This window comes from Protomyctophum bolini (genome assembly GCF_963924005.1).
Source record: "Protomyctophum bolini genome assembly, chromosome: 5".
Lineage (NCBI taxonomy): Eukaryota > Metazoa > Chordata > Actinopteri > Myctophiformes > Myctophidae > Protomyctophum > Protomyctophum bolini.
In genome coordinates, this window is record NC_137866.1 from 21,154,999 (window position 1) to 21,166,696 (window position 11,698).

Here is an 11,698-nt window from a genome sequence, read left to right on the forward strand (position 1 = left end):
ACACAGGAGCACCGGTTTGTCTTGCAATCCACAATGGGACACCAGTCACACACCACAGTACAGTACAATATCCAATGGCTTCATTGATTTCTTCCCCCCCCCCCACCCCAACACAATGAAGTGATGTGGAGTTTTATCTAGAAACTATGGCTTATTCATTCAATGAATAATCAATCGTTAAGCATGTTTTTTTATTATACACCAATTAATCATTTAACCACATAATCTTTGTACTTAAATGTGGAGCTACAAGCCCCTAGATCCACAATTCTTTTTTGAAACCTTTTTGCCTATAACACTACAAATTAGCCTTTAACTAAGCATTATTTAGCTATTGAAAAATAGCAGATCTACAAGCTCATAGCGCGCCACTCGGTGGCGCGCTATGAGCTTGTAGATCTGCTATTTTTGAAAAATCATGAAAATGCGGCACAAATCTTTGAATATATATTCTTTCAGAATACTTTTTTTTATTTAACGTATCTCACTCCTACAACATTCCGGAAGTCAACGGGACCGGACCCTTCCCACGCATCAACGTACCGTCTTCAGGGACCACGGTGAGCGTGACCGAGGTGCCGGCCTCTTTGATGAGCTGGACTATGTCGTTGTGGGAAAGCTCCATGATGGACTGGTCGTTCACGGCGGAGATGCGGTCTCCCACCTTCATCTGCCCCGTGCGGTCCGTAGGACTGCCCTCGATGATCCGGCCAATCTTGTGTGGGATAACTGCCGTAGAGAAAACAAGACACATTTCAACTTAAAGGAGAATTCCATACTAAAAGGCTTTCTTACCTTTCTTTGTAGTTGTTACGTCCCCACCAAAGAGGTCCAGGTGTTATTTTGTGCAAAAGTTCCTTATTGGCTATTTCCCCTACCATAAGCCCTAAATTAATTGCATTGAATTGAATGGGAATTGAATGGGGCTATGGGGTGTTGTGCTAATTCGCTTATTTCCATCGCTCAAAATTATAATTTCTTTGTATATATCCTCTCTTCATAATGTAAATAATATCCCAAGCGGCACACTTTACTACTTCTTTCGATGGAAATAAGCGAACTAGCATAAGCATAACACCCCATAGCCCCATTCAATTCCCATTCAATGCAATGCAATTCATTGAGGGCTTATGATAGTGAAAATAGCCAATAAGGAGTTTTTGCACAAAAAAACACCTGGACCTCTTTGGTGGGGACGTAACAACTACAAAGAAAGGTAAGAAAGATAAGAAAGCATTCTAGCATGGAATTCTCCTTTAATGTTTTTGCTCGATGACTAGCTTGGTTGCATACGGTATGTCTGACCTGCATTCAGTTTACAATTTAGCAGACGCTCTTAATCCATAATCATGTAATCATGTAATACATCAAGTACATAGGAATCATACGTATTATGTAAGCTAAGAACCTGACATCCGTCGAACTGTGGAATATCTATTTAATGAAATTACGTGTATACTGTACACTAGTGCTATGACTACATAAAATGCTATCTAATTGCATAAGTTGAGTTGTTAAACCCCCCCCCCCCCCCCCCTCTCTCTCTCACACAGGTACACAGGTAAACAGGTACACGGATATTGCTGGTTGTAGGAGTGGTTGCACCACTCAAAAAAAGGCTCAATGTGTGACAGTCACAGTGGACAAGAGAAGTGACGTCTCTTTCTTTATATCTTACCACCAGGTGGCGGCTTGTTCTTGGACGTGAGGATGACAAAGCCGAAGCCCTCGGTTTCTTTACGCTGCAGGGTGACATCGAAGCACGCCGGCCGACAGGGCTGGGCCGGCTGGCCGGCGGTGGTGGTGCCGGCCAGCCCCTCGATGCGAGGCGCCTTTGGAGAGCCGTTGACCAGGACAGAAGCCACCTGCGGGGGGGCGGGCTGCGGACCGCCCTCCTGCTCTCCACTGCAATCTGATATAATTATGACAACACAGGATGACCACAGGAGGGAATATTAAATATAAGTTATCAGTGGGAAATGACACCATTTTGTCAGTCTGGAAAGTTCTTATAGCGGCAGTGGGTGCCCCCCAGTGAATCAAGGTGCAGTTTTGGAAAAAAATAGACTTCTGCAACATGATCAGGAAGGTTGTTTACCATACATCACATCCAACGTCATTTCAGAAAATGCTTGTACACTATTTGTGGAATTGTTATTCGTGGTTGTAAACAAGGCTGCGTTAAGCAGGGGTTGGTGCTGCTGAAATAGAAAATTCAGATTTATTTCTTTTTTACTCTATCCTTTGAGATGTACATCAACACTACTGGCTGGCTGGTCTATCTCAACTCCAATCAGAGACAAACAAACAATCTCTGTTTAGTAAACTTTTTTTTTTTTTTTTTTTGCTGCAATATGTACTGCAGTCACCCAGTGAAGGTGTCATTCCTCGTTTTCAAGTGGAAAACTTGTATGTCCAAAACCAAAGACAACCCAGTCATTGGGCTATATGCATTATGCACACAGAATAACTCTTCCTACTTTCAGGCTTGCTTCCCTACTTCCTTGGTGTAAAGGTGTTACTTACCGATGACATTATTAGTATCATCGGTAAGTAACGGATCCATTTAGTGTGCAGTAATCTCTCAAGAACAGTTTTTTTTTTTTTTTAATGTTTTTTTTCTTTATTTTATATTTTTTATTGAGGGGAAAAAAAGGATGCTGACAGGAAATCGGGAGAGAGATGGGGGGGTGACATGCAGTAAAGGCCGTCGGGATCGGGAGTCGAACCCGCGGCACACTGCCAGACTGGATTACCAGCCAAGGTGCCTGGACCGCTGAGCCACGGCCCAGGCCTCAAGAACAGATTCTGTGCTGGGCTACCAAATCTGTCAGCAAGGCCATTCAGAGTGGATAGTGGGGATGAAAACACAGGAAGTGGAGGGCTGAGGGCTGACCACTAGGGGGCGAGCCAAATTAGTTTGCGATGGTTTTTGAAAACCTTATGCCCATACCTAACACCATGCCAAAATTCAAAAAGTAGTTACCAAGTGCATAATTGTTATGATTTTTTTACATCCCAGTTTATAGGCATTTTAGCTCATTTTAGCCTTCTTGAAAACGATGCCTTTCTGGTTGTATTGTTCCGTTTTTCCTAAAATTTTAGTACGTTATTTAGCACACCCTATAGTCACAGAATCCATTGTAAAATCTCTTTTATCAATTATTCAGGTTTTCAACCATACCGATAAGTGTCTAATAATATTTGAGTCTGTGTAAACAGACCACTAGGGGGGCGCTCCCAATACGTTTGCACAGCTTTTTTAAATGATTATACCCATACCTAACGCCACGCCAATATTCAAAAACTAGCCACCAAAAGCCAAATCTTTACAAGTGCGACCCCAGCTATGCCCTAACCTCGCCTCACCAGGCTTTCCACCTCGGGAGGAAAGCCTGGTCTCTGTTCCAAAAGTGTCATACGTATTATGATCCGGTCGGGAGCGGATGATATCGTTGTAGTATTGTTTTGTAGTCATCAGGCAGGAACAATCAAACGGAACTTCCTTTTCCCTCAAACCGGAAGAATAACAATAAAACGATAAATAATCGGTTTGAGGGAAAAGGAAGTTCCCGGGAGATTGCAGACTACAAAACAATACTACAACATGACGTAGCGATATCATCCGCTCCCGACCGGTTCATGAACCCAAAATGGAATGGTGCCCAGGCTAGCTATGCCCCCAGAGGTAAATTAAAAGATAACAAACAGCAGAGGGTTCCCAGATTGTGTGTGCAGTGTATCTCAAACGTTTTAATTTATTTTTCATTTGGAACCCACTCAAGGACACTCTGAAACCCACTGGTGTTGTAGCAGAGCTTTTCCAGTGAGCCAACACGCACAATAGAGCACCGAAGTCTGACGTCAATATCGGTAGAGGGCGCAAATCCACAGGTTCATGTACTTCTTATTTGCATTGTGATCCCCATAGGGGGATTTTTTTTTTTTATCATAGGGGGATTTTAGTTCGCCTCATATGAGAACTGTGATCGAAATCCCGGCCGTTTCACTCATATGGATATGAAGAATCAACTGACTGAGAGAAAACACTATTGTTACTGCGACTGAATTAGTTACATTATTTCGCTAGGAACATATATGAGTGACTGACTGTCGAAAACGATACAGAGACGCCTCCCTGACAATAACGCCGAGACGGCTTGTTTATTTTACTGCAAAGCGTTAAGCATATTGCTTATATGAAACGATTTAAAGATGACCCCATGTTATTCTCCAAATAGAGAAATGACTTCCGTGAACCAGGTGGATGAGTGAGCCAATCATCAAGCATGTAATGCAACAACACGCCAGCACAAGCCAATTAAGGCTCGAGATTGAAATGCCAACTTGTCAAACTTTACATTACAGTCGATAATCCATGTAGAAAATTATAAATATATGTTTAACCCATTCTGAACGGGAACCCATTTTGGTGTTAGCACCACCGAGTGGCGCACTACGAGCTTGTAGGTCTGCTATTTTTTTTTAATCGCCTGACATTTTTAGAATCTGATCTCAGGTCAGAATGGGTTAATCAGACCAGTGTTAAGCTTATGACATAGAGCTGTTTATAAAGATAGCAGTGATTGGTCCTATTTTTGGCCGTTACGTCGTTACATTTGCCAAGTCTGAAGACAGAACAGCTGATGCAGCGTTCCACTGTGGCAGTACATGATGTGAGACCGTGTCATGCTGAGCCATGCATGTACAGTATATAGCATATACAGTATCTGCAGTGGTGGACAGTAACCAAGGACATTTACTTTAGTACTGTACTTAACCCATTTAGACCTGGCGACGATTCTACAAATGTCTTCTAAATCCTGACAGTTTTCTTTAAAAAAACCATGTTTCTATGTCAGTGGTTTTCAAACTATTTCACGTCAAGGACCCCAAAAATTATTATGTGATTGGCCACCGACCCCCATCTGAAAATATGTTGTTCCAGGGACCCCCCCAGAAGATTTGAGTATTTGAATATATATATATCAGAGTGAACCTCTGATATATATATATTCAAAGATTTGCAACACATTTTCAAGATTCTTCAAAAATAGCAGACCTACAAGCTCGTAGCGCGCCACTCGGTGGCGCGCTATGAGCTTGTAGATCTGCTATTTTTCAATAGCTAAAGCATAACATAATGCCAACACCAAAAGGGGTAGTAGTACATCTTTGGAGTATTCGTTTCTGTTTTGCAAGGTCATGACTTTCAACTCTACGCTACATTTCAAATAGAATTGTTTTTATTTGGACTCCACCGCTTACTTTGGAAATGTTCTAAATGTCAACAGTAATGCATGATTGATATTAACAACAGTGGTGGACACAATATAGTAGTATAGTATACTATAGCATAGTATTGTAATGCTATGTTTTGTCCTAGTGATGGTGACAACATACCACACTACCTTTAAATGTGTTCACTGTCTCCATACGCTCTGGTGTTCTTACATCTTTATGGTGCATAAAGATGTAATGACAGTCCGTTAATATAATGCTTTCTTGGAATATCTTTTGGGCAGACACTCTGCAACATCTAGATTCTAGATGTATGAAAAAAGGGAATCTGTGGGTATACAAATATATACAATAATATTATTACTAATAAGTATGAAACTGTTCATAAAAGTCTCATTCCGTCTTCTCAACAATGCTATTCACTGTCAAAGCTGAGGAATGCACAGAAATGCTTACACCTGCAAAATAACCACCTAAAAAGTCAATTTCAGCATAAAACCCCTTTAAGCATTCCTTTGTTAAGGCTTACCCCAAATTTAGGGGATCAGAGTGCAGATCCAACACCAAAGCCTTTCTTACAGACTTTCCTGTAGCGTCCTGACCTAGGAAATTATAGATTTGAATTTACGCGTTGCTTGGTGTTTAAAGCTGCGATACAGATCTTTTTTTAGTGCATAAACTGTTATTTTAACCAATCTAGTAATAAGGTAGCACATATGCAGTGGTTGGAGGTGGCCTCTCTACTCTTCCACTGAGACATAATCGATAATGATGCAGTTCGAGGTAGGAACACTGGTTGACAAAAGTCATTGCATGGATCTCAAAATGCTCCCCTATCCAAGCGGTCATTCCAACTTGGCTCAGCAGGAGAACTTTCAGCCCTTGTGCGGAATCCTCGGGTAGGACATATACTGTAGTGTACATCTTATGGATTGCAGCTTTAACCCATTTTAGGCCGGGAACCCCTTTTGGTGTTAGCATTATGTTATGCTTTAGCTATTTCAAAATAGCAGATCTACAAGCTCGTGGCGCGCTACAAGCTTGTAGGTCTGCTATTTTTTGAAAAATCGAAGAACGACTGAACTATAGAAACATAGCTTTTTCAGAAAACTGTCATTTTCAAACAGACATTTTTTTAGAATCTGATCTCAGGTCAGAATGGGTTAAAGGCCTCAGCGAGTAAAATATACCGTAAACATTTAGAGTTAATCCACCTGCGTCACCAGACCCACCTGTGTGAGTCAGTTTCCTGCGGACGGTGAGCATGACCTGGCCGTTGCGGGCGGCGTTGGTCATCAGGTCCAGGACTTGTTTGTGGGATTTCCCCTTGACCGGCACGCCGTCTATGCAGAGCAGCTCGTCCCCCGCCCGCAGGCGCCCGTCCTTCTCCGCAGCGCCGAGGGGCACGATGGCCCCGATGTACACCTGCAGAAAACCAAGGAGTAGCGGCCATTAATGCAGCACAACATCAATCAATCAATCAAAACTTAATTTGTATAGCACATTTCATACAGCAAGTGCAACTCAATGTGCTTCACAGTTTACAAATATAAAAAACAATAAAGGAGATGGAAAACAAAGAAGGAAAAATAAAGAAAACATTTAAAAAGAAACATTATGGATAACATAAACAAGGATAATGATATGAGCCAATTAAAAGCAATGTTAAAAAGGTATGTCTTAAGGTTTCTTTTAAAAATGTCCGTGGATTCAGAGAGGCACAGGTTAACAGGCAGGCTGTTCCACATTACAGGACCATAATGGCTAAAGGCTGCTTCTCCATGCCTTTTAGTCTTTGGTCTAGTCTTAGGAACCTATAAGAGAGCAGTTCCCGAGGATCTAAGAGCTCTTCCAGGCACGTACCCAGGGAGCATTTCGGACAAATATGTAGGTACATTTCCATGGATAGATTTAAAAACCAGCAGAAGGACCTTAAAATCAATTCTAGATAAAAGACATAGCTATTACAAAAATATATTGTTACCGTTCGATAACTGTCAATTCTCTAGAATAGATCAACTATTTTTGTCACGGGCGTCAGGACACTGCATATAAAGGTGGCATCAGTGTACGAAGCTTACCGGCTGATCTGGTCCTTCGCCTCCAAGGACCCTGAAACCAAAGCCTGACTCCTGGTTCCTCTTGATGAACACGTCCAGGTCCTTGGTGTTGGGGGCTAAGAGAAGGAATCAGAATTTAAATAAGGATTAAAGGAATATTAGGCCTGGAGGTCAGAACTAGTCAGTGAGATTATTCATGAAGGCCATTTTTTTTTAACTCTAGTATATCATGGCAAAATATTATTTTCGGAATTCAGACATTCACCAAAAATGTGATAAATCAAAAGCATTAGTGTACCGTTGCTGCCGGGTAGTAACCTTGCATATCTAACTTTCAACTATTTTATATTCTTTGTAAATTAATGCTACTTTGTCGTTCAATCGTGTCAAACAAAAGAAATAGTCAATGATTTGATCGGCTATTTTTTGCTACTTTTGAATATTTCTGAAAGCGAAGATGGATTAGTCCGTTTTATAAATATTTAACCAATGAAAAGTATTAACAAGACCTTAAAGGGACATTTTTTTCACAGCTGGAAGAATCTGCAGTCACTTTCTTTGACACTTTCATGGGAGCCAAACTCACACCGGAAGTGCAATGAACACTAAAGGAAAGCAGTTGAGACCAGGAAGTTGTACATGCCCAAATTTGGTCATGTACAACTTCCTGGTCTCAACCAAGGACTGTCTAAAGAGGACAAGAAGCGAAGACCATAAGGGTGCCGCCATGTTGCTCACATGGTGCTCCATGGAAGTAAAGAAACATGCGCAGTGGGCTATATGCAGCCAACACTTCCGCGTTCAGCTTCCTTGGTCTCAACTGCGCATGTTTCTTTCCTTCCATGGAGCACCATGTGAGCAACATGGCGGCGCCCTTACGGTCTTCGCGTCCCGTCCTCTTTAGACAGTCCTTGCTCAAAGCTTCCTTGATGTAGTGCAGGAAGGAAATGATGAGTCATCAGGCATTTGAAATACCAAAATATCTAAAAACATATTATACACACAAACAACCCCAGGAATGTGTTTCTTGTGTCTAGGTCACATCCTTAAAATAAGATCTGGTCGTTCCATCTGTTTTTTAGGTTGTTAATTGTTTAAAAAATTATAAAAATTATAAGTGACAAAAAAAAAAGATCCAATGAAATGCTATTTTCTATAAAGGCCATTTTCCTGAAAAATAAAACATTTTCGTCATACAAGGTTTCCGCCCGACAGTAACAATATGCATGTTGGGGGAGCTTGTGAACCAAATAAACATGAGAATAAATTCAGTCAGTGTCGTGTCTTTGGCGGTGAACCTACGTTTGCTGTCCAACAGGGCCTTGGACTTGAGGTAGAGTTCGGAGGGGTCAGGTTTGGGAGAGGAGGAGCGCGGCAGGGTGTTGGAAGGGAAAGGCAGGGGCTGCGGGTGGTGGTACTCCGGGGGGCTCAGGGTCTCCGTGCTGCTGGTGCTCAGCTCCTGGCGGGGCTGCAGCATGAGGGGCACTGCAGGCTGGCCAGCCGGCTGGGCTACTGGATGGGGCGTCTGCGTCTGGGGAATCAGCTGGGACACGGCTTGGGACGCGGGGGCCGTGCACTGAAAACACACATGTTTTACATTCAGAGAAGAGTGATAGCCGAGCCAAAACTACACGGCCCGACATTCATTTTAAACTGAATTCACACCAGGTGATTTATTTTTGTTAGAATTTTTAGAATTTGTTTTAATGGCTATAGTTGACGCCTATTTCAGACCACAGCTCTCTTCTGGTTGGCTGCTGCTTTGTCCCGACCGCACTGAGGCTGAGGCATTGATACATTTTTCTCAACTTTTCTGCTGGCTCTGCCACCGACTGCAGTGTAGAAAGTGTCGGTCCTCTCCATATGGCAATACATGGAACCTTGCCGCTTTCTCAGAACACAGAGGTGGAATACCACAGCTGGTTGTGAATTCGGTGTAATGTAAGTAACTGTGAGTTGGACTTTTTCAGTTTCAGCTCCTCTATCCCCTTTTTAAAGAGGCAGGCCATAAGGAGAACCAAACTGGAACCAACTGTAGAACATCCTATAACATCTTAAACACTGAGATACAGGAGGATGTCAAGTTACCGTTTGCCAGGAGCCAGTACATTTACCCGCAGCCAGCTCCAGATATAACAGTCATTCTCGCTAATGTCCCTGAATAATGTAACTTCCACTGCTAACACTGTGCACAAGCTTCCTGGTGCTTGCGGGTAACCGAGGCAAAGTTGTAGCATTCTGTTAAATTATTCAGCAGTAGTCTTATCCTCTGCATCTCCCTGCTTCAGCGTAGGCTTGAAGAACATCTTACAGATTTAACTGAGCTGGGCTCCTTCGGCAGAAGCTGGACTACTGCACGAGATATGATCTCTAAAGATGTGAATTTGTAAGAGCAATTAGAAGAACTTCCAACTCACCGGCTTCAGTGATTTCACAGGAGAGGAATGGCCTAGAGAGAGAGAGAGAGAGAGAGAGAGAGAGAGAGAGAGAGATGAATGAATGAATAATAATAATAATAATACATGAATGAGAAAAGCAGACATTTCATTCAAGACTCAATGTTTATTTGTCAGTACAAGTCATACAGGTACAAGCAGTGAAAAGTGTTTACCGTATTCTAAGGTCTGCAATACTGTGCAAAATAAATAAATAATGAAGATAAACTAAGATATACTAAATTACTAATAAGATAAAGATAGATTAAATCCTTGGCAAAGTCCCATGAGGAGTCCTATAGCAGCAGTAAGGGATGGGGGGGGGGGGGGGGTAGAGAATGTGCAATAAGGCAATATACTTTTTGTTTTGTGCAATATCGATGATTGAATCAAATGATTACAGTTCCAGGGCCAACATAGTTTAATTCATTCATTTATGTATGTATTTCTGACAGCCAGCAGGAAACAGCTCTTGTTGGATATAAAGGATTAGCCAGTGACGGTACAGCAGAGGTTTCTCCTCTGGTTTGTGTTGACCAAAAGCTAGGACCCAATATATGAAATATACCAGTATATAATAGATATTTCCATAAGAAGTTCTATCCCAAATATCTCTCAACCCACTACAATTCTAGACAGAAAAGGCGCACGCACACACTCACACTCACACTCACACTCACGTTGTGGCATAACTCAGTCAGTAGGTGGCAGTGTACTCCAGCAGCAGTATGGATTATTGTGCCACAACATGAGAAAACAGAGAGGGGGGCAATGGCAAAATATGCCATTCGTTAGGCATTATGTGAACCTCATCACATATTTGCTGTTCTAGTAACCTGCAAGGTGGTTCATAGACACATACAGTATATACCTATGCTCAGAGGTACTGTATGAAAGAACACGTTTCTTTACTACTATGTCTTTATTTAAGTACAGTTATAAAACATGAGCTGGTGGTCGTAACCTTATTGCTCTGGGGGGGGGGGGGGGGGAGTCAGTGCCTAGTCTACAGTACATATCCCTTAGGGTACTGGCTTACAAAACAGCACAACAGACCATGTTTGTTTGCTGCCATCATATTGAAGGTGAGCTTTAGCTGCTGGCGGACAGAAAAGCCCAACTTAATCCGTAGTCTCTGACCAACCTGCGAGCAGCCCAGGCAGATGTGTTTGTGTTCTTCAACCCGGAAGGCTGTGATCTTGACTCATCCAATGCACCGATTCATGTTTATTCCCAGAGCAAAATAAAGATAATGTGAGCAAGATTGTTAACAAGGACAATTTAACATTCCACTGCTCTCTCTCTCTCTCTCTCTCTCAAACACGCACACACGGAGTGCATGGAAGGACAGCGCACACACACCCACACAGCAGGGAGGGCTACCAGCAGCAGCACGCGCCCAGGACAAGCCCCTGGAGCTCAGAGTATAGCTGGAGCCCGCCAGAGAACACCTGATACGTGGGAGGTGCAACCCTGGATCTCCGGAATCTAGGCTACTGCACTGCAGTGTAGGACAAAATGGAACAATCGTTGGCCAACCGGTAACACAGACCCCTCTTTGAATGTGACAGAATGGCTGTGATCACCCGCCCCCCCCAGCCTGCCATCGTCGGTAGCCGACATCCGTGCATATCTCTGTCTCTTAAGCTCTGTAGGACACTGTGTATCGACACAGCAGGTGGGCCAAAAACCACCATCTTTCTCGTTAGGCTGCCCCCAGCGCGGAGGCGGCCATGTGTGCCTGTCCTGCTTGTTTGGGAAGGTGCACCGGGGAGTGGCGGGGTGGCCATGGTGGGCCAGAGCTTGAAATTGCTTTATTGGGGTGGGTTAGCAAGGGGCATATTGCATATTGCATATTTCACCTAGAAGTAACACCAGAGATGTACAATAATGTCAACCAGCATGTTACTATGATACTATAATGACACCCTCATAAGGACATGGCACTTTCGTTGGCCCACC

General features: G+C 42.9%; 1 protein-coding gene across 1 annotated transcript in view; it reads right to left on the bottom strand.

Moving 5' to 3' along the window:
- The window catches only part of LOC308315825 (membrane-associated guanylate kinase, WW and PDZ domain-containing protein 3-like), a 163,222-nt gene that overhangs the window by 14,491 nt on the left and 137,033 nt on the right, over positions 1–11,698 (bottom strand). Inside the window, exons 11-16 of the mRNA XM_080764007.1 lie at positions 9,719–9,750; positions 8,604–8,877; positions 7,323–7,417; positions 6,474–6,666; positions 1,679–1,912; positions 544–729 (exon numbers count right to left, since the gene is read on the bottom strand). Coding sequence (XP_080620133.1) covers positions 544–729; positions 1,679–1,912; positions 6,474–6,666; positions 7,323–7,417; positions 8,604–8,877; positions 9,719–9,750 — 1,014 coding nt within the window. The remainder of the gene's footprint in view (positions 1–543; positions 730–1,678; positions 1,913–6,473; positions 6,667–7,322; positions 7,418–8,603; positions 8,878–9,718; positions 9,751–11,698) is intronic.